The sequence below is a fragment of the Cibotium barometz genome, chromosome 58 (assembly GCF_041138505.1).
Source record: "Cibotium barometz isolate CiBa-2024 chromosome 58, ASM4113850v1, whole genome shotgun sequence".
NCBI classification, from domain to species: domain Eukaryota; kingdom Viridiplantae; phylum Streptophyta; class Polypodiopsida; order Cyatheales; family Cibotiaceae; genus Cibotium; species Cibotium barometz.
The window spans coordinates 29,377,761-29,401,338 of NC_141103.1; the positions used below are offsets into that span (position 1 = coordinate 29,377,761).

The following is a 23,578-nucleotide window of genomic DNA, read 5'->3' on the forward strand; positions in this document are numbered from 1 at the left end:
TTTAAAGGGAAAAAAAACATGACATTGTTGTATTACAAAATTTTTGTGTGTTTTAAGTGTCTTAAAAAACATTTAAATAATGTTATATTTTTTACAGATAGGATGTGACTATAGTTGTGCGTGGCTATATGCACTACTGTAAATGGAGTTATTTACATGGTCGTAGTCGCGTGCTCATAGCCGCATACATAGGTGCGCTAATAGTTGCATGAATGTTTTTTTCCATTTATAGATCCTTTGAAATTTTGTCGGCTCTTCATATGCGCAGCTCTACTCTTCATTTGTTGTAGTGGAATCTGGTGATGGAGGGGGAGCATATTTCTTTTTTTGGAGTATGGTTCGTTTATGTGGAGCCAAATATGAAAGGAAAGTGGCTAGAATAAGAGTGTAGTTGGTAGGATAGTAGGGACCATGTTTATTGGACTTTACATTTAGACGAGTATTAGTGATGTGGACAACCTATCGGCCACTTTGTTGGCATGTTTTGAGTCTTAGTGATGCGGAATACTTATTTGTGTGAAAATTGGTAGCTCTTTATAGCTACATTGCATTAGAAAGTGATAGGGTTTTTTCGTGAGAGAGAGAGAGAGATTTGCTTGGGCCTCTCACTTGTATTAGAGATGAATACAATGAGCGTGTCATGTCCTTCTTGTTGCATTAGAGAGTGATAGGGTTTATTCTTGAGAGAGAGAGAGAGCAGTTAACTTGCTAAACAAGGCATATTTGATAATTCTCCAAAAATAACAACACCCAAGAGGTTCACAAGGAATCAAGACAAGGCATATTTGGTAATTCTCCAAAAATAACAACACCCAAGAGGTTCACAAGGAATCAAGACAGTGGAATCATTGGAAGATTCCTCGCATGTTTTTTTACTATAATTAATCAATATGCAAGGCGAGAGAAGCATTTGGGGACAAGATTAAAACGTGGATTTTAACATTTAAAAATTGTGGCTGTGAGAGGCCGGCTTGCCGGCAGCTGGGCCTGCACCCGCGTGCAGTAACGAGAGAGGAGGAACAGGTCGCCTACGACGAGGCGCTATATAACATCTCGTAGGATCTATGTCGAGCACTAGTGTCTGCGTTCGTTAATTCTGCATTTCCGCTATCATCAATTAATCCAAACATTAAAAAAAAAACGAACTAAATGGCGCCCGCCTTTCCTGTGCTGGTGAGCACGGCAGTTCTAGTTGTCCTACTCCTGCAGGCCGGCCCTCATCCCAGTTGGGTGAGCGCCGTCGGAGGACTTCTGCGTTGCCCTCAACTCCGCGGAGCAGCAACAGCAGCTGGGCATGCTCACCTTCAACGGGCTGGCCTGCAAGGCCGCCGTCAACGTGCAGTCCTCCGACTTCGCCTCGCCGCAGCTACGCCAGGCGGCTAACTTCACAGGTGAGCTGGGTGTGGCCGTCAACCTTGCCAGCGCGGCCTCCTTCGGGGCGCTGAACACCCAGGGCCTCTCTGTCGCGCGCATCGACTATAAGCCCAAGGGCCTCAACCCCCCGCATGTACACCCGCGTGCCACCGAGGTGCTCTACCTGGCCGAGGGCACGTTGCTTGTGGGCTTCGTCTCCACTGCGCCAAACAACACCCTCTTCTACCAGACCATCTATGCCGGTGACCTCTTCGTCTTCCCTCGTGGCCTCGTACACTTCCAGCTCAACCCGCACAAGTCCAAGACCGCCTTGGCCATCTCTGCCCTCAATAGCCAGAACCCGGGCGTCTCTCAGCTGGCTGCTGCCCTCTTTTCTTCCAAGACGCCCCTCCCTGACGAAGTTCTCGAGGCCACCCTTGGCATCGACGACGACGATGTGCACCGCCTCATCGCCAGCGTTCAGAAGACCCTCACTTAGACGCTCCAGCTCCTGCTTGTAGTTTGATATTGAATAACACAATTAATTCTTACATTTTCTATAACGGAACAATATTTTAACGTCCTTGCAGTGCTGTTGTGCCCTCAGCCGCCGCGTGTCTTCCAAGGTATCTCCAAGTAGTATATGTATATCACCTCCTCTAATTGCTTGTATGACGTTACATCGGGTGTGTTTGCATCTGCGCCCACACCATTCTCGGTCTGCACCGATCTCAAAAAGATATCTCCCATGTTTAGGAACTGACTATGCTTTTCTAAAGGGAGTGGGACTAAGAATCTTGCATCTTGGAAGAAGAAACAAAATAACAGTCACATCCATCGAATGACACATATAATATGAAATGGTCTAACAACACAACACAGAAAAAAATCCAAAAGAATGAAAATCCTACTGAATATATGGTAGAGTTGCAATGCCCAGCAACAACAAGTACACTGACCTCAACTAATACTAAACCTAAAAATCCAATCTGGTTTTAATTTTGATTCCAATTTCCATTTCATTTTGCAAAAATCATCATTAATGCAAGCTCTACCTTACAATAGATATCCCAATTGCCCTTCTTTTCGAGCCGCTAATTCCACATTCTTATGCTTGCATTGTGTTGGGTTTGATTCTCTACAATCCATATGTCTTTATGCCCGTAAGACTGATTGATTGTTTGAACATCCTCATCTTACAAGATTTTTAGTGCTAAATCTTCTTTGACCACTGGCATAGCTCCACACAATCGAATATCGTACTGAAGCTAAATGAAGCACCTAGACTAAACACTCTTTGATTGCCAGAATTCAGTTCCTTTAATTTTGGCTCCTTTTTTTTTACTTGGATGTGTTCAGTCAAGTCTTCATCATTGACTACTTTTTGATGCTACAAATTTTCTCTTCCTTTATATGTTCCTCACACTCGTAATCATTTCTTAGGCCTGATTTACTCTCCAAGGTTTTTAGATATGAATAAATTGGATTCTCAAAGTAACTTAAACAGCATTATGGCCATTTCAAGTATCAAGTGATTATGTGTATCCTTCTTGAGCAAATGGAACAAGTAGTTTTAGAACTTCTTAAAAATAATAATAGGCTACTGTGATGGTCCTGAATCTAACCATATCTTAATCGTACAACTTAATCTAAGAAAACATTAAACTCACTTAATCCTGCTATTTCTACATAGCGAATACAATCAAATCAACCTTCTCAAATAGCAAACAAGCATGCATGCCATATCCAAGGTTCTTATCACATACACAAAGAATCATGTAATCTCAAACAAACATTTACATGATATAAATCTCTATCAATCGCAGCATAACATCTCAATCAATCATAATGTATGTGTCTATCTCAATATTCTATCATCATCACCATGCTCAACAACATGGTTAGTCATAATGACCAAAATCCAACCAATCTAGGGCTTTCTTCGATGCGCGTCCACCCAACCTCCACATTAGACATCGCGGCTATCCCTGGTATGCCTCTTTCTGAATCTCGTCCTCTCTGGGTTCTACCACATGGCTCCGAGAGGGCATAAATCTTGTTCTCTGTCTGACATTCCTTGTCTAAGGAGACGACCGGCCCGAATCTCAAAATCTCATGTCGAGTCTCATCATCATACACATGCATATCAATCATTTATACACATGCATATAAACCATTCATTTTAAACAAAGCAATGACAAGTCATGCTTATCAGATCTCTAGTCCATAATCTTCTAAGAGAATCATATTCAAATCAATCGGAATCAACCTCAAGTGTAGAAATAAGCTTTTAATTCAAACAGTCCTTAAAGACCATATTAGGGAGTTTGGAAAAATCTCATTACTCTGGGAATTTTCTTTTCAATCTACTTTTTGGTGTATCTTCAACAAAACTTTAAATTTGTCAGAGAATGTGGATTTAGAACCTACTCTTCAAGAGCTTTCCAATGATATGTTACATAAGGGGGTTTTGACAAAATCTTAAAAGGATTCACCATGCCCTCCATTTTCCCAAACTCCCTAATATGGTCTTCTTAACTTCTCTTAGTCTTTTATTTCTTTCAAGTCATATAGGAATCTTTGTTTTTAATATAATTAATTATCATGTTCTAATCAAGAAGATCATCTCTGATTGCAATAGCTAAGTCATAACCATTCTTACATAAAAGTCTATCCGGTCTATATCTCTTTGGGAAGATTTGTTTTGCATGGGAGATCACTTATCTCCATGAAGGGATGTAAAAGCTTTGGAGCTCTCATGTCAACCACTTTCAATGTTCACAATGTTTTTATCCTTGAGTGACAACTTATCATGCGTTATGTTTACATGTGCTCTTTGAGGTCTTATTCTTTTGGAGTACCTTTTGTTTTTTTCTGTTAGCCTTTTTAGGGGCTACCAGCCTTTAGGGCTTGCACCTTGATCTCTTTAGTTGCTTGCTTTGAGGTTAATGCTTGAGCTTTTAGCTTATTAACAACCTTTTATATTCCCTTGGCTACTTTCATCATCTTGGATTAGAGCCTTGTGATTGAGTTAATGAGTAATGTATAAGTTGCAATGCCTAGGAAGTACTTTAACCTCAACTAATACTAATACTTTAACCTCAACTAATACTAAAACTAAAAATCGAAATCTAGTTTAAATTTTAATTCCAATTTTCATTTCATTTCGGGAAAAATCTCATTACTAAAGCCTCTACCTTATGATAGATAACCCAATGACCTTCTTCTTGATTGCCTCGAGCCTTGTCTAATTCCATGTTCTTCTACTTGAGTTATATGGGGTTAGATTATCTATAGTCTATATATATTCGTGCCCTTAAGACAGTGATTGATTATTTAAAGATCTTGGTCTTACAAGATTTTTAATGCTAGATCTTGTTCGACCTTTGGCACATTTCCACGTAATCAAGAACCATACTTATGCCAAAATAAAAACATCTACTAAAGGGTCTTGGATTGCCTTAATGCACTTTCTTTGATTTTGGCTCCTACTTTTGACTTAGATGTTTTAACTCAAATCTTCCTTGACTACTTTTGATGATATTAAATTTCTCTTCCTTTATATCATCTCTAACGTGGTTATGGTGACTATGAAGACCCATGAAAGGCTAATTTGGGCCAAATTTTACCTCCTACTAAGTCCTCTCTCACTGCATCTAGCAATGTGGAACCTGATTTAATTGGTTCTAGAGGTAAAGTTTTTGAGAATGGTCATACAATTGGTCAAGGTCATTGTGGTTTTCTCTAAATCTCTTGAATACGTTCAATGATTGGCTCTAGTATAAGATTTGGGATATGCTCACGCAAGGTTAGTGGTTTTATACTCCACTTGCTCAAGTGTGGGCTCTAATTTAGCATGTGCCTTTGTGTTTTATAATAATGGGTTTCTTTACTTTTGGAAGGGCTAGTTTAAGTGAGACACCACAAAAAATGAAGAGCACAGCCACGTGAAAACTTGCAAAAAATTCAAAGGGTCTATAAATGGGAAAAAATTGTACTCACGTAGCCATAGGCGTGGCTATGAATGCGGCTACGAGCATGCGATGACAATCCTACAAATATTTTTTTTAATAACCATATCTCCACATATCTCACCCATTATGTCCCAATTTGTTTCCTTAAATTTGTACGTTTTTTAAAGACAAACACTTTAAACACCGAAAAATGCAATACAAAAATTTCATGGTCTTTACTTCTTACAAATTATATACAAAGTTGCAAAATACATCAGGTGTTTATGTTCCAAAAATGAATAAAGATGAAGGCACTAATTAAACTAATCATTATCTTCATCTTAATCTTTGTTCACACCTTCACCATATTCACCACCACCCTCATCATCACCACCACTTTTAGTATCCTCATCCTTCTATGTAAAATAGTGATACAATGCAAACACATTAGCCACAAGAAAAACAAGTTGAGTGATAATTAACATATTTAGAGTCTCACCAAGTTGTTGTATATTGAGCTCTTTGGATATCTGTTTCAGTGACCACTCCTTGGTGTTTGAGCCACTCCCAAGTTGCTTCGTTGTTGTACCTATTTTCCCTAGATGTTGGGGGCGACCTGTTACCCTTCCCTACAACAAATTTCAACATGCATGAGATATGAAAAGCATTACAACACATGAAGTAAACTTAGTGGAAAATGTCAAAGAGAAAACTTACAAATCTTGCGAGATAGCTTACCTTTTCCCCGGATCCATACTTCATCACACCGTACTTCAACACTTGATTCACGCTTGTCTAAACTCCATTGAAGCAGTTACAATGGCAGATAAATTCTTTCCAACAAGTTTCTTGACCATTCAATTTCACCTACTTGTTCATGTGGTTGACGAGATTGCTATAGTAGGTGTTGTTCATAGTCGATGGATATTCTTCCTAGAGAGTTTATGAAGGCAATGAAAGGTTTTGTTCTTCAAAAAGCTCACCCTGAGGGAAGTATGGCAATGGAATGGCTTGTTTAATAATCTCTTGTATATATAACAGAATTTTTTAGTATGTCAGTCCTAGATATGCCACCATCGTGGACACAAGCAGAGGATGATCGGCTGGTTGGAGAAGAGCCTCAAGGACAAGGGCTTCAGAGAACAATGGATATGGCATTGTGAGAGAATATTAACAACTCAAGTGCTATGGAGAAATGGATCGAGAGGTATAACCTAGCAAAGAGGGAAAGAGGCCGAGATCGTTCAAATTTTAGAAAGAGTCGAACAACTAGAGCATTGCCATACCCAGATTCGCTTCCTCGACTTCCAGAATTTCCTTCTAGTAGATGGCGTCAACAAACCATACAACAAGAAAAACAAAGTGGCAACGTTATAAGTGACAAGGAGGAGTAGCTTGCATATGGTTTTGATTACCATGTAAGTGGGTTTTCTATGTACTGAAAAAATTGTAAGACATATGGTTTTAATTACCATGTAAGTGGGTTTTCTATGTACTGAAAAAATTGTAAGAAAAACAAAGTGGCAAGGTTATAAGTGACAAGGAGGAGTAGCTTGCATATGGTTTTGATTACCATGTAAGTGGGTTTTCTATGTACTGAAAAAATTGTAAGACATAGTCTTGTATAAGCTTTTGTTCTTGATACAATTTTATTATCTTTTTTTGCTTGCACTATCGCAAATTTAGTGCACTTTGGTCATGTGGTCGTCACTTTTGAGTGGAGTGAATAGATAAGAAGAGAACAACATTTGATTGTGGTGTCAAAGCAAATTTCATGCAAGAAAGTTGTTCAAGTGCAAGTGATCTAAGGAGTGAATTTGGCATGCTTTAGAATGATACAAGGCATTATCAAGGTTGGGTTCATAAAGTTTTCATGTTCATTTTCTATCTGATGTGGTTCAAGGTAGTGACTCAAGGACCACAAGCAACCATGTTCAGAGATAAGAGTGGATTTGTTCAAGTAAACTCCAAAAAGATATGGACAAAATACAGGGACACATTTGTGCTACTGCAGGGTCTTCTATAGACTAACACCATGCTTGATATCCTTGATGGCTCCCTCTTGCAACCAGGGGGCTAGCTCCATTAGTTGTATGATGATGATGGACCCACTTTGTATCACATGGTTTGAATTGGGCATTCCCACCTCATAACTCTAGTTTTTAATTCTCCATTAGGTCTTTTGAAGCCGTTTCATAAACCTTTATTTCTTTCTTTCTGTCTCTATCTCTCACACACACCGCTCTCTTCTCTCTCTCTCATTCTCTCTCTCTCTCTCTCTCTCTCTCTCTCTCTCTCTCTCTCACACACACACACACACACACACACACACCCACACACACACATGTACACATCCCTCTCTCCTCTTTCTCTCTCACACACACATACACCTCTTTCTCTCTCTCTCTCTCTCTCTCTCTCTCTCTCTCTCTCTCTCTCTCACACACACACACACACACACAAACCCACTGACCTACCACCACAGGAGGCTAGAGAGTAGGCGTGGCTAAATTCGGAGGCTCAGGAATGGGCAGTAGGTGGTGGAAATCATCTCTCTCTCTTTGTCTCTCTCTCTCTCTCTCTTTCTCTTTGTTGTTATTCTTGAAATGTTTTAGGAGGGATCTGTTTTAAATTTTTTATTTAAACACATGCAAACATTGCCTAAGTGATGCCACTCCAAAAATTGAGTTTGCAAGCATCATTACAGATGTCGTATAAGCGACGAATAATAAGCCTTCTTTATGCGATGCTAGAGTGTGTCGCATATACGATGACTATTATCGCTAAATTAAGGAACGCAAAAATAAGTCCCCACATCTCAATGTGTATCTTCATTTAGATGATTTGGGGAAGCCCCCACTGTGTGACAGGTATACGAAACCAACAGAAGAGGTAGCTAGAGTGCATCTTGAAGGTGGGGCTTCTCATCTCGGCCGCATGAGAACGCCAGACACTTCCGTGCATATATCATAAGTCAATTTGTCAAATTTACTCAATGTGTTTATGCATATCGTGTGCCATATGTGTGCTCATTTGTCCTTAATGAATGTGTGTAGAAGAAGGTTTGTGCTTGTGCACAAGACAAGTGTGACTATGCATGGAGGTATAGAACATTGGCAGCAAGATGATACCAAACACTTCCGAGTATATTTTGTAAGTGAGTCCCTTATATTTCCCTTATATTTACTCAATGTGTTTATGCATATCTTGTACCATATGTGTGCTCAATTGTCTTTATGACTATGTGTAGAAAAAGATAACTCATCGTGCCTATGCACATAGTAAACAAATCATATTTGAAGATATGGAAATTTTAGATCTATTAGAGATTGAGGAACCCACTCAAGAAGCACAAGAAAGACATATTGATCCAATTGAACAACTAGAAGAAGGATCAAATGAGTGTATAGTAATTCAACAATTACTAGCACTTGAACCTGAAGCAAACACAACAACTAATCTAGAATTTGAAGAAGAAATAGAAGAACAAATTTTAACGTAACCACCTATAATACTTCAAATAGAAGAGGACGATACGGAGGCTACACCTATTGACGAAGATGCAGATGGAGAGGTATTTCTAGAAATAGATGTATTCGGAGCCATGGATCTAGCTGAGGATGAGCAAGTCGATTGATGAGCTAGAACATCTCATTTCAATTTTATTTGCCAAGAAAATGGGTCATCCTGTAGTAGTGTTCTACACCCGCGTGCCACCGAGGTGCTCTACCTGGCCGAGGGCACGTTGCTTGTGGGCTTCGTCTCCACTGTGCCAAACAACACCCTCTTCTACCAGACCATCTATGCCGGTGACCTCTTCGTCTTCCCTCGTGGCCTCGTACACTTCCAGCTCAACCCGCACAAGTCCAAGACCGCCTTGGCCATCTCTGCCCTCAATAGCCAGAACCCGGGCGTCTCTCAGCTGGCTGCTGCCCTCTTTTCTTCCAAGACGCCCCTCCCTGACGAAGTTCTCGAGGCCACCCTTGGCATCGACGACGACGATGTGCACCGCCTCATCGCCAGCGTTCAGAAGACCCTCACTTAGACGCTCCAGCTCCTGCTTGTAGTTTGATATTGAATAACACAATTAATTCTTACATTTTCTATAAAGGAACAATATTTTAACGTCCTTGCAGTGCTGTTGTGCCCTCAGTAGTATATGTATATCACCTCCTCTAATTGCTTGTATGAGGTTACATCGGGTGTGTTTGCATCTGCGCCCACACCATTCTCGGTCTGCACCGATCTCAAAAAGATATCTCCCATGTCTAGGAACTGACTATGCTTTTCTAAAGGGAGTGGGACTAAGAATCTTGCATCTTGCAAGAAGAAACAAAATAACAGTCACATCCATCGAATGACACATATAATATGAAATGGTCTAACAACACAACACAAAAAAAAATCCAAAAGAATGAAAATCCTACTGAATATATGGTAGAGTTGCAATGCCCAGCAACAACAAGTACACTGACCTCAACTAATACTAAACCTAAAAATCCAATCTGGTTTTAATTTTGATTCAGATTTCCATTTCATTTTGCAAAAATCATCATTAATGCAAGCTCTACCTTACAATAGATATCCCAATTGCCCTTCTTTTCGAGCCGCTAATTCCACATTCTTATGCTTGCATTGTGTTGGGTTTGATTCTCTACAACCCATATGTCTTTGTGCCCGTAAGACTGATTGATTGTTTGAACATCCTCATCTTACAAGATTTTTAGTGCTAAATCTTCTTTGACCATTGGCATAGCTCCACACAATCGAATATCGTATTGAAGCTAAATGAGGCACCTAGACTAAACACTCTTCGATTGCCAGAATTCAGTTTCTTTAATTTTGGCTCCTTTTTTTTGACTTGGATGTGTTCAGTCAAGTCTTCATCATTGACTACTTTTTGATGCTACAAATTTTCTCTTCCTTTATATGTTCCTCACACTCGTAATCATTTCTTAGGCCTGATTTACTCTCCAAGGTTTTTAGATATGAATAAATTGGATTCTCAAAGACTCTTAAAGGGCATTATGGCCATTTCAAATCATAACTTGGTTAATCTCGGAGGTATGTTATAGCTACACATGTATTTGGGTTGTGTCTTGGGAAAATTGTGGCTTTTAGTCTTACATGGGAATAGCCTACAAACTTTCATCTTGTAAATACTCCCAATACTTCAACGTTTGAACCGTAGAAAAATCCTTTCACTTTGATAACCCAACCTTTGTAACTAAGCTGCTTTACCTTGATAAAACAAAGATGTCTAGATCTAATGCAAAGTCTAATTATAATGTATATTCAAGATCTGTTTAGCCTAAAGACTAATAAGACAGTTCATACATTCAAGATCTCTTGAAGGAGAACCTCTATGTACACTCAAGTTTTGCATGTGAGATTACCCATCACATAACCCTAGATCTCTATTTACGCTCAACAGAGTGGCCAACTGTGAGACATGTATCAATATGTAAACTAGGTATCTCCCTTGTTTGACGACCTTAGAATGCACTTTGGAGTTAAGGATATTCACTACTACATGTTAGCCTAATACCGACGTCATTGAACGGGGTCTAAAAAAGCCCCATCATCGGTATAAACGCCGGTAAATGTGCCGGAATGAGGACGTCGGTATAAGCATCGAGAAACAATACCGACGCCCATACCGATGTCTATACCGACGTGTCACCGACGCTAATACCGATGACTATTTCGGCATCGATACCGGCTACTATACCAGCACTTATACCGGGGTATATACTTGCCCCTATACCGACGTTTACCGACGTCTATACCGACGGCACTACCGGCATGTATACCGGCACATATACCGATGAATATACCGGGGAATATACCGACGCTGTACCAAAATTTTTTTTTGGGCAGAATAGTGTTGCCTGGCTGTTGCCTGGCTGCCTGCAATGAACAGGATCAACAACAGTAAACAGAGAGCACCATTCTGTCTAAAATAGAGCACAAAAACAGCCGTGCTCATTTTTTTATTTTCCAGATCGATAAACAAGAAATTAAATTAAACATTAATACTCAAGAATGTTTTGATCATATACCATTAGTTTGAAGGTCATCTTACATCATGGTAATGCCTCCCAATTGGCGGTCTCTCCTTCTTCTTCAAGCATCTCAAATAAGGCCACAAGGCCATGTTTGTGAGCGTACTTCTCCTCTCGCCTACTTGGTGGGCGATTCATGGCCAACTCCTACACAAACAATTAACAATTATAACTATTAGAAATCAACATTTAGCCCACATACATACATTTACATACATAAAATTGCTACAAATACTTACGAATTCATGGCGCATGGTTTCGTAACCACCACTCCCAAGATGAGAAGCCCCTACTGTTTGGAGTCTTGCCCTTGCCGCCTCTCTTTGTTGTTGAAACCTCTCTGGTGTCTCTGTGAGCTCCTGAGCAATGGCTGCCCACTCCCTGTCATCTAGCCAAACAGGTTTCTCTTTCCCCTCTCTAAATGCATCCCTCGCCTCTGATCTACGATGCCCCATCAAAATGCGAGCTGAATACTGTATCCACTCATTAGAGACGACATTCATAGGGTCAGATGGCTGAAACTCTTGCTTTATGTTTGTATTTATATAAATTTTCTTCCCCTTATCTTACTGATCCCATTTAGTCATGACAGAGTCGTGAAACTGTATAGTGCACAATTGTCGAATGCATGTCTTCATTGCCTTCCCTGCACTATTCATTATTGGTGCCCCATCCCTAATTGTGTATATCTTGCTGTTGTCATGGTCATGTGCACCCCAGGGAGTGGAAGGTGACCCTATGGGTGTGCTATCAACAGATGAGAGTGAAGGACGACGCTCACGTGGTGGTGGTGTCACAGCATCTGTGGCACTACCACCACAACAACCTCCCCCTAAATACCTACTACGTGAGCGTCGTCTATGTGAAGAGGTGGTAGATCGAGCTGTAAGAGGAGTGAAAGGCTGTGTGGTATGAGGTGTGGGAGCTGCTGTCGTATCCACGGGTGTGGAAACTGGCGTCGGGAAGCCAGATAGTGAGGCAGATGTCCCTGCTCCAGAACCCCAATAACTCTGAGCCATGGCTCTCTGCTCTGGAGTCATGGACGAAAGAAAACCATATAACTACTGGGGACTCGTGCCCTGCGGTGTAGGATTAAATGAGAAATCAGTACTGTAGTCGTAGGGCAGTGAGTCACCCATGGCCTGTTGGACAAAAAACCATATGACAAACTTGTGCGAAATGAAAATTACATGGTAAACAATGAAAGAACCATATGACAAACATTAACAATGATAAACAATAATGGTAAAACTATATCAACTTGTACCTACAGTAGTGATTATGATGGTAAACATTAACAATGGTAAACAATGAAATGACCTTAAATGTCATAAAATCATTACAAATATGTCATAACTATTTGCATAATCATTAAGATACATCATTTTAAAAATCATTATCTATTCTATCATCCTCATTAAGATCAGTAGCCCCAAAGAGATCTATGTCTATGTACATTTCAACATCCTCATCATTAAAAGTCCCTTGATGAAGGATGTCCTCATCATCTATGTCTTCTTCCTCAACATGTTTTTCACAGCTTCCTTGGTTTGCACCTCTTCATTTGGATCTTGCTCTAGTTTCTCCTCTTCATTTGCTTGCTCCTCTTCATTGTTGATATCGGCTTGTTCTTGCTGCTCTCCACCACCCTGTGCATCCACATCACCTTGTTGTAGCACAAATTCTTCAAAAATTTACTTACTATACGGGGGGTGACTTGAACCACAAATAGTCAGCGTGGATCTTTTGGATCCGCTTTAAAGACAACCTGCTCATAATTCTCTGGGCGTACAAAAGTATCTTGCTGATGGGTCCATACCTTTGTGGAGTCCACTTGGATGAGGCCACTCTTGTCTCTACATACAGTTGCATGTGGCCCATTCATGATTACCTTGAACCACTTCACATCCAAGATAAACAACTCAAAACTTCTGAAGCCAACCTTTAATATATCTTGAATGGTTCCAAAGTAATCAAGCATTCCAGTAATTGTGTTATCATCACTTGCACTTGCACGACTTTCTTGAACAAACTGTGCTGTGACACCACAATCAAAGATTGCTCTTCTTTGGTTTATTCGTTCTACTCGAAAATGACGTCCATGTGACCAAAACGCCCCATATTTGTGATACTACAAATAGCACATAAAGATTGTTGATGGAGAAACAAACACTGAGACATGTAGAGAAAAAAAAGAGAGACATGTAGAACTTAAACACTTACATGCCAATCGCATCCTTTTGTAAGCTCCTCCTCCTCCTCTGTTATAGTTAAACCAGCACGTTTGGCTTCTAAAATTGTAGCTTCTAGCCATCTACCTGTGGGAAAGTCCGAAAGAGCTTGCATACCTTCTGGATATGGGAGATTTCTTGTAGTGCGATTCCTTCTGAAACTTAAACGATCTTGTACTCGCTGTCGCTTGAGAGCTTCATATGTCTCAATCCACTTCTCCATTACATGAGAGTTCAAGATGCAAAATTTGTTGATTTTTTCCCTCAAATTGTTATCCATCTTTCTCTTAATGCCTTGGCCTTGAGGTTCCTCACCAATGACTCGCCTGTTAGACTCTTGAGACCATAGTCGAGGTATCTCTGGATCTGAGGAACTTAAATATTCAGTGATGTAAACAAGGGACTCTTGTATCAGCCACCCTTCTGACATACCACCCTCTGGGCGAGCCATTTAGCGAACAAATCCCTTTAATGTCTTCATAAACCTCTCCAAAAAGAACATCCATCTTGAATGGACTATTCCAGCAACTGCAACCTCATCTACAACATGAACTAGCAGATGCATCTGGATTGTTAATAAACTTGTAGGGAAAAACTTCTCTACCATGCAGACTGTCTCTATGGAGTTTAAACGCGCTATCTCCAAAGTGTCTCTATCTCTTTTGAAGAAATCCAGCGCACCAATGTGCCAATCTTATAGATAGTAGCTCTAATGTCTTCAGTGAGGCAATCTTTTATTGCTATGGGTAGCACAAATTGTAGAAACTGGTGCCAATCATGACTCTTGAGGCCACTAAGATCATCATCCTTGTAAATGCACTTTTCAAGCAATGCATACAACCTGTAGGAGTCCGAAACTCTGAAATTGTCCTCTTGACTTGTTGTTCCTCCATCTTACTAAAAACCCATGGTGCTCTTGGAAGTAGCACCTTTCCATTGGGTCTAGTGCGAGCCCACAACTCTTGCATGCAACCAATCTCTTCCAAGTCATCCCTTTGGCCTTTAGTCTCTTTTTTTCTTGTCATGGTCTTCCACAGAATGTCAGCTACATTCTTGAAAATATGCATCGGGTCAAGCAAATGGTTTATAAGGAGATCACCCCAATAGGGGAGTTGGTGAAAGATAGAGAGCCTCTTCATCCCAGGACATGCCAAGTTGCCACATTCCTCCCATTTGATCTTCCAATCGCTTGCCTTCAATGCACTTGGAGGAGGTCTTCCTAGATTACCATCCCGCAATTCATGATTTTCTGGAAGATACCTAACATGTCCTTGGTAGACATTCTTTCGTAATGCTTTTGAGTATCTTGAATCAAGTCGAGGACCACATACAGGACATGCATTGTAACCCGATATAGACAAACCTGAGCATTCTCCATAGCCAAGCCAATCATGCATTGTCCACATGAGAATATCTTGCACAGTTGTAAGTCTTTGGCCACTCTGCTGCTTCGACATATCCTTCACTTCAATTCCGTTCCACAAGGTGCGTAACTCATCAATAAGTGGTGCCAAATATACATCCATGTTCTTCACCTTGTACTCTCCTGGAACTATTAATGAGAGCAATAAATGACCTTTCTTTATTGCTAACCATGGCGGAAGATTATAATTCACAAGGCAAACAGGCCATGTGCTCCATGAAGAGCTCCTTAAACCAAAAGGGTTTACACCATCCATTGCTAGGCCAAGACGGAGGTTTCGAGGTTCTTCCTTAAAAGCCGGCCATTTCTCTTCAATGTGTCTCCATGCGGGTGAATCAGCAGGCACACGCATCTCTTCATCTGTGGATCGAGTTGTGGCATGCCATGTCATCAAGCTTGCTATAGATTTACACCTGAATATGCTTTTTATTCTTGGGATGATTGGAAAGTGCCTAAGAACCTTTACCGGGATAGCTTCCCCCTGAACATCTTCTCTATATCTGTTAGAGCCACAATGGGGAGATTCTTGCAAATGCTCATATTCATGGCGAAAGAGGCAACAATCATTGCGACAAGCATGAATATTATTGTAATCCATGCCTATGGATTTGAATAACTTCTTGGCATCTGCACGAGATGGAGGCATTTCATTGCCAGGGTGCAATATCTGGTCTTTCAAAAGCCTACAAGTATGGCAATATCTGATCGTTATTATTAAGATTTAGTCAAATACAAGTTGAAAATTTATCATTTCAACAGTAGGTGTAATCTCCAAAAAAAGTCCTTACTTGAATAGTTCAGTGACACTTGTATTAGACCATCCAAAAATTGACTGCAAATTTAGCATCGTAAGAGATGCACGCAATACAGATATGTTGGCACCATTGTATAATGGAAGGCGTGCAAGTTTACGCATGGCCTCTTCCTCTGGTTCATAATTTGACCGTTGAGAATGTCGTGGTTGATGATCTTCATGTTCATGCTCCTCGAAGAGAGCTTCTTGTTGCTCGATGAAGGCATCCAACATTTCTTCCATTGGACCTTCTTCCATTTCCTGACCTTCTTCCATTCCCTCGCGTGCTGTTAATTGAGCTCCATCTGTCACTCCCTCCTGCGATATCCTCATCCTTTGTTAGGGACGAGAATTCACAGGCGCAATGTTATCAAGATGCGGCTGCACACTTGCTTGGTTGTACGATTGAAACCGTAAATTTTGCAAGCGCTCCATTGGAAATATGCCAGCGTCATGAACATGCTGGTTGCAAATCCTTCGTTTTCGAAAGATTTGGTACTTACATCGCATGCATGGACACGCTATTCTCTCTTCAAGATTGAGAGGCTCCATCTAGCAGGATAACATGTATATGTAGCTCATTAAATACAAATCATTATGCATTACACAAAGCATTATGTAAACCATAAAACAGGGCTTCTTTTCCCCAGCCGTGATGAGAGATATTTTCAAAATAACATTTAAAGCGTCAAACGGGGTTCTTTTCCCCAGCCATTGAGGGAGATTTTAAAAATAACTTATACATTAGCTTATCTTCTCTCCATACAAAATTAAGAAGGTAATTAGAACAAGGATGGAGAGAGAAGCTATCTCTATTCATAAATAGCTATTTATAAAGGCCTTATGCAAAAATCTATATGCATAGATTCTGTAAATAGAGCCTACACATTGAGCTCTATGCATAGAAGCCTACACCTAAAGCTGAACGCATAGAGCCTTATGCATAAAGCCTATGCATAATGATCTATACATAAGCTTATGTGTAATGCTCTATACGCAAGTCTTATGCAAGCTTTATGAATAAGGTTTATGCAATCGTATGCATAGTAAGGCTTGCAAGCCTTAAGTATAAGCTTGCATAATAAGGCTGCAAGCTCTATGCAACACTTATGCATAAGCCATATGCATAAGTCTTATGCATAAGCTCTATGCATAAGTCTTATGCATAAGCTCTATGCATAAGCCATATGCATAAGTCTTATGCATAAGCTCTATGCTATAAGCCTTATGCACTATGCTAACCCTTAATCCCATCACCCCCAATGGTGTAATAAACATGATCTTGTCTTACATGGATAAGAGATCTTACCTTGATAACATATATAAACTCTATGAATAAAGAGAATACCTTATGCATAGAAAAATAGAGCATAAGAAATATATGTTATATGTATAAGAGAGTATAAACATTCAAAAAGCTTATGCTCTCCATCCATGCAAGGCACTCTACATCAAAAAAAGCTTTATGCATAAAAACATGACGCATGTGAAGCCTTATGCATAAAGCTCATCCCTAAGATTTATACATAAAACATTATGTATTAAGCTTTATGCATAGATCTTAATTCATGCATTCAGCTAGATTCATATAGCTCTATGCATAAACTCTATGTATAGAGCTTGCATAAGCTTACAAGCCCTATGTATAGAGCTTTCATAATCTTACAACCTCTATGTATAAAGCCTATACATAGAGCATATGCATTAAGCTTTTACAAGAAGGCTATGTAGAGCTTTCAACAAAAAGGCTATGCAAGCTCTATGTACAATGTCCATGCAAGCTTTCAAGAAACCTATGCATAGAGATTTTATAAGCTTGCAAACTCTATGCATAAAGCCTATGCATAGAGCTTATGCATAGAGATTTCACAAGCTCGCAAGCTCTATGAATAGAGCTTATGCATAAAGCTTGCAAGAAGGCTATGCATAGAGATTGCAAGCTTATGATAGGTTTTATGCATAGATCTTGAATTAATCCTATGTATAAGCTTACAAGAACCCTAAACTAAACCTAAACCATAAAACAGGGATGCAATAATACGTAGAAAAAAGCATAAACAAGGAAAATCGAAAGAGGGTCTACCTCTTTTTTGCGAAGCTGAAGGAGAGGATTGGTGAAAGATTGGTGAAAGAGCTGCAAAACAAAATATTAAACAAAATAATTAGTAAATTAAACATAAGAATAAGAACTAATACAAAACCCTAAAATCTCTATGCATGCATTAGGAGATCTATGCATACATAGAGAGCTCTCAACATGCATAGAGAGCCAAAAAAACACAAAACCCTAAACATCCTATATCCTAAATTAAAAAGCAAAAGCAAGAGCATATTAGTAAAAGTGGAGAAGGAGAAGAGGAGAAAAGAGGAAAGAAGGAGAAAAGAGGAGAGAGGAGAAAAGAGGAGAAGAGGAGAAAAGAGACAACGCATACCTTCTCTCTGCAACGCTGCAAAAAACAGAGAAAATATGCTCTCGGCTGTAAAAAACTTACGAGCGTCAGTATGTGCGTCAGTATCAACGCCGGTATATTCTACGGAATGTGCGTCAGTATCAGCAACGGTATATGCTTCGGTATGTGCTTCGGTATACGCGTCGGTATACGAAAATTTGAAATTACCCCGCCCGACTTGTCTCCTCCAAGATTACGACGGGCATACCGACGTTCGACATTTGCGTCGGTATGCCCTCAAGCTCTAGTAGTGATTAAACCCGTCAAATTGCCTAGGTTTACACATTCATAATCTTGTCTACAATTTTACTTCTCTTTGCACCATCATTGTTTATGTTTCCTACAAGCTTCATAACTTCTATAGATTCATGATTCAGAATGAGTTTAATGCTCTTGCTTGATTTTTTTGATACCACCTTCATTTTTAAAATTGATATTTATCCCTAGTATATCGCATCCTTTATCTAATGGAAGCATAGAAGGGCCAAGAATTACATGCTTGGATTGCCATAATGGGTTATTGTTGGTAACACCTTGGTTGATATGTATGCTAAGTGTGGCTTGCTTGCAAAAGATGAGAAGGTTCTAAACAAACTTCCAGTTAGAGATCTAGTCGGAAGGATTGTCTCAAGGAATGATGCAATAATTGCAAGATATGTCAACACGGGCAAGGTGAGGAAGCACTGAACTATTTCAATCAAAAGAGGGTGTATCTCTAAATTATGTCACTTTTGTCTCTACCTTGAATGGGTTGCTCAAAATATTATCATAAATGGATAATTGTAAATATTTTTGTATCTCTCAATGGGTAATTTTAAATATTGTTTTATCTCTCAATTCTATCACTTATTTACACCTTCAATGGAATCGTAGAAGCTAAAAGAAAAACATGCTCATACTTCCATAAATGGGTTACTAGAAATATTGATTAAAAGGAACCTTGTTCTTGGTAGCACCTTCGTTAATATTTATGCGAAGTGTGGATTGCTTGTAGAATCTAAGATTGACAAGTTTCTCACTAGAGATGTAGTCTCATGGAGTCATGGAGTAATAGTAGGATATGTCTAACACGAGCATGGTGAGGAAGCATTGAACTATTTTAATAAGATGATGGTGTGACGGTGGTATCTCTGAATTCAGCCACTTTTGTTTACACCTTGAAAGCTTGTGGCACCCAAGGACCTACATGCAAGGGCCTTCAAATAAATGTAGAGATTTTCAAAAATGTTTTATTGGCGCAAAAGACCTTTCTTGCTAGATATGTATTCTAAGGGTGGTTTGCTTGTGAAAGCACATAAAGTGTTTGACAAGTTTCTAGTCTAAGATGTAGTCATGCTTGCAAAAGTATAAGAAGTGCTTGACAAGTTTCCAGTTTAAGATGTCATGCTTGTAAAAACACATAAAGGTTTTGACACGTTTCTAGTCTAGGTTCTATGAGGGAGTCAATATAGGCTCCCACTAAGTCCTTCCTCATAGGTTCTATGAGGGAGCCTCATAGTCTCTCATTAAGTCCCCCCACTAAGTCCTTCTCATAGGTGCTATGAGGGAGTCCTCAATAGAGGCTCCCACTAATTCCTCGCTCACTACATCAGTAGTGGTCATAAGTTTGGTCAACACCTTTGCTTCGCTCTGAGGGTCCCTCACATAGGTTCTATGACTGGACCTTTGAACCAAGGTTTGAGATATGTTGGGGTAGGGTCAATGGTCCTTACTCCATCACTTGCTCAAGTTTGAGCTCTAATTTATCATGTATCTTTCTTACAATCTCTTGGTCTTATTTTATATTCTCTTTCTTCAAGACACAATTTGGGTTCTCCATGAGTTTCTTCATAAGGATTTGTAATTAATGGGTTTCTTCTCTTTGGGAAGATTTGTTTTGCATGGGAGATCACTTATCTCCATAAATGGATGTAAAATCTTTGGAGCTCTCATGTCAACCACTTTCAATGTTCACAATGTTTTTATCCTTGACAACTTATCATGTGTTATGTTTACATGTGCTCTTTGAGGTCTTATTCTTTTGGAGGACCTTTGGTTTTATTTTGTTAGCCTTTTTAGGGGCTACCAGCCTTTAGGGCTTGCACCTTGATCTCTTTAGTTGCCTGCTTTGAGCTTAATGCTTGAGATTTTAGCTTATTAACACTCTTTTATATTCCCTTGGCTACTTCCATCATCTTGGATTAGAGCCTTGTGATTGAGTTAATGAGTAATGTATGAGTTGCAATGCCCAGCAAGTACTTTAACCTCGACTAATACTAAAAATAAAAATCGAAATCTAGTTTAAATTTTAATTCAAATTTTCATTTCATTTCGGGAAAAATCTCATTACTAAAGGCTCTACCTTATGATAGATAACCCAATGACCTTCTTCTCAATTGCCTTGAGCCTTGTCTAATTCCATGTTCTTCTACTTGAGTTATATGGGGTTAGATTATCTATAGTCCATATATATTTGTGCCCTTAAGACACTGATTGATTATTTAAAGATCTTGGTCTTACAAGATTTTTAATGCTAGATCTTGTTTGATCTTTGGCACATTTCCACGTAATCAAGAACCATACTTAAGCTAAATTAAAAACATCTACTAAAGGGTCTTGGATTGCCTTAATGCACTTTCTTTGATTTTGGCTCCTACTTTTGACTTAGATGTTTTAACTCAAATCTTCCTTGACTACTTTTGATGTTTTAACTCAAATCTTCCTTGACTACTTTTGATGATAGTAAATTTCTCTTCCTTTATATCATCTCTAACATGATTATGGTGACCATTAAGACCCATGAAAGGCTAAATTGGGCCAAATTTTACCTCCTACTAAGTCCTCTCCCACTGCATCTAGCAATGTGGAACTTGGTTCAATTGGTTCTAGAGGTAAAGTTTTTGAAATTGGCTCTTTTTATTGTCTATTGAGAATGGTCATACAATTGGTCAAGGTCATTGTGGTTTTCTCTAAATCTCTTGAATAAGTTCAATGATTGGCTCTAGTAGAGCTCTAGTATAAGATTTGGGATATGCTCACGCAAGGTTAGTGGTTTTATACTCCACTTGCTCAAGTGTGGGCTCTAATTTAGCATGTGCCTTTGTGTTTTATAGTAATGGGTTTCTTCACTTTTGGAAGGGCTAGTTTAAGTGAGACACCACAAAAAATGAAGAGCACAGCCACGTGAAAAGCTGCAAAAAATTCAAAGGGTCTATAAATGGGAAAAAATTGTACTCACCTGGCTATAGGCGTGGCTATGAATGCTGCTCTATGAGCACACGGCGTTCGTCCTACAAATAACTTTTTTAATAACCATATCTCCACATATCTCACCCGTTATGTCCCAATTTGTTTTCTTAAATTTGTACGTTTTTTAAAGACAAACACTTTAAACATCGAAAAATGCAATACAAAAATTTCATGGTCTTTACTTCTTACAAATTATATACAAAGTTGCAAAATACATCAAGTGTTTATTTTCCAAAAATGAATAAAGATGACGACACTAATTAAACTAATTCATTATCTTCATCTTATTCTTTGTTCACACCTTCACCACGTTCATCATCACCACCACTTTTAGTATCCTCATCTTTCTATATAAAATAGTGATACAATGCAAACACATTTGCCACAAGAAAAACAAGTTGGGTGATAATTAAAAATCATGTTTAGAGTCTCACCAAGTTGTTGTATATTGAGCTCTTTGGATATCTATTTCAGTGACCACTCCTTGGTGTTTGAGCCACTCCCGAGTTGCTTCGTTGTTGTACCTATTTTCCCTAGATGTTGGGGGCGACCTTTTACCCTTCCCTACAAACAAATTTCAACATGCATGAGATATGAAAAGCATGACGACACATGAAGTAAACTTAGTGGAAAATGTCAAAGAGAAAACTTACAAATCCTGCGAGATAGCTTGCCTTTCCCCCGGATCCATACTCCATCACACCATACTTCAACACTTGATTCACACTTGTCTAAACTCCAGTGAAGCAGTTACAATGGCAGATAAATTCTTTCCAACAAGTTTCTTGACCATTCAATTTCACCTACATGTTCATGTGGTTGACGAGATTGCTATAGTAGGTGTTGTTCATAGGTCGATGGATATTCTTCCTAGAGAGTTTATGAAGGCAATGAAAGGTTTTATTCTTCAAAAAGCTCGCCCTGAGGGAAGTATGGTTATGGAATGGCTTGTTTAATAATCTCTTGTATATATAACAAAATTTCTTAGTACGTAGACCTAGATATGGCCACCATTGTGGACACAAGCAGAGGATGATCGACTGGTTGGAGAAGAGCCTCAAGGACAAGGGCTTCAGAGAACAATGGATATGGCATTGTGAGAGAATATTAATAAATTTTGTATCCTCAACTCAAGTGCTATGGAGAAATGGATCGAGAGGTATAACCTAGCAACCAAAGAGGGAAAGAGACCAAGATCGTTCAAATTTTAGAAAGAGTCGAACAACTAGAGCATTGCCATACCCAGATTCACTTCCTCAACTTCTAGAATTTCCTTCCAGTAGATGGCTTCAACAAACCATACAACAAGAAAAACAAAGTGGCAAGGTTATAAGTGACAAGGAGGAGTAGCTTGCATATGGTTTTGATTACCATGTAAGTGGGTTTTCTATGTACTGAAAAAATTGTAAGACATAGTCTTGTATAAGCTTTTGTTCTTGATACAATTTTATTATCTTTTTTTGCTTGCACTATCGCAAATCTAGTGCACTTTGGTCATGCGGTCGTCACTTTCGAGTGGAGTGAATAGATAAGAAGAGAACAACATTTGATTTTGGTGTTAAAGCAAATTTCATGCAAGAAAGTTGTTCAAGTGCAAGTGATCTAAGGAGTGAAGTTGGCATGCTTTGGAACGTACAAGGCATTATCAAGGTTGGGCTCATAAAGTTTTCTATGTTCATTTTCTATCTGACGTGGCTCAAGGTAGTGACTCAAGGACCACAAGCAACCATGTTCAGAGATAAGAGTGGATTTGTTCAAGTAAAGTCCAAAAAGATATGGACAAAACAAAGGGACACATTTGTGCTACCAAAGCATTGCGAGCAGGTCATCTTCAAGGTGGACCTGAGAGATCATAGGTGGTTGTTTGTAATCCAAATTGATCCACATAGTAAACAAACATATGAAGATATGAAAATTTTAGATGTAGTAGAGATTAAGGAACCCACTCAAGTAGCACAAGAAATAGATATTGATCTCATTGAACAACTAAAAGAAGGATCAAATGAACGTATAGTAATTCAACAATTACTAGCACTTGAATCAGAAGCAAACACAACAACTAATCTGGAATTCTAAGAAGAA

The 23,578-nt window shown here is 39.2% G+C and overlaps 2 protein-coding genes across 2 annotated transcripts; both read right to left on the bottom strand.

Moving 5' to 3' along the window:
• Window positions 1-1,338: 1,338 nt before the first annotated feature.
• On the bottom strand, window positions 1,339-1,882 carry LOC147606121 (uncharacterized; the record flags this gene model as incomplete). Its single annotated transcript, XM_086792910.1, has 1 exon — window positions 1,339-1,882. A coding segment is annotated over one exon (516 nt), but the record flags the coding sequence as incomplete, so codon positions are not given.
• Window positions 1,883-11,325: 9,443 nt separating this feature from the next.
• Window positions 11,326-11,874, bottom strand: LOC147606122 (uncharacterized). The gene is made up of 2 exons (XM_086792911.1): window positions 11,611-11,874; window positions 11,326-11,518 (listed from the first exon to the last, which is right to left on the bottom strand). The coding sequence occupies exons 1-2, from the start codon at window positions 11,872-11,874 to the stop codon at window positions 11,393-11,395; spliced, it is 390 nt and encodes a 129-aa protein (XP_086649037.1). The 3' UTR covers window positions 11,326-11,392.
• Between the last annotated feature and the right edge of the window lie 11,704 nt (window positions 11,875-23,578).

Bases quoted from the DNA above. Each gene is read 5' to 3' on its own strand.
- LOC147606122 (XM_086792911.1), bottom strand. From the start codon at position 11,874: ATGAATGTCGTCTCTAATGAGTGGATACAGTATTCAGCTCGCATTTTG. The intron at 11,519-11,610 runs GTAAGTATTTGT...TTGTTTGTGTAG, and splicing joins AAACCATGCGCCATGAATTC to GAGTTGGCCATGAATCGCCC.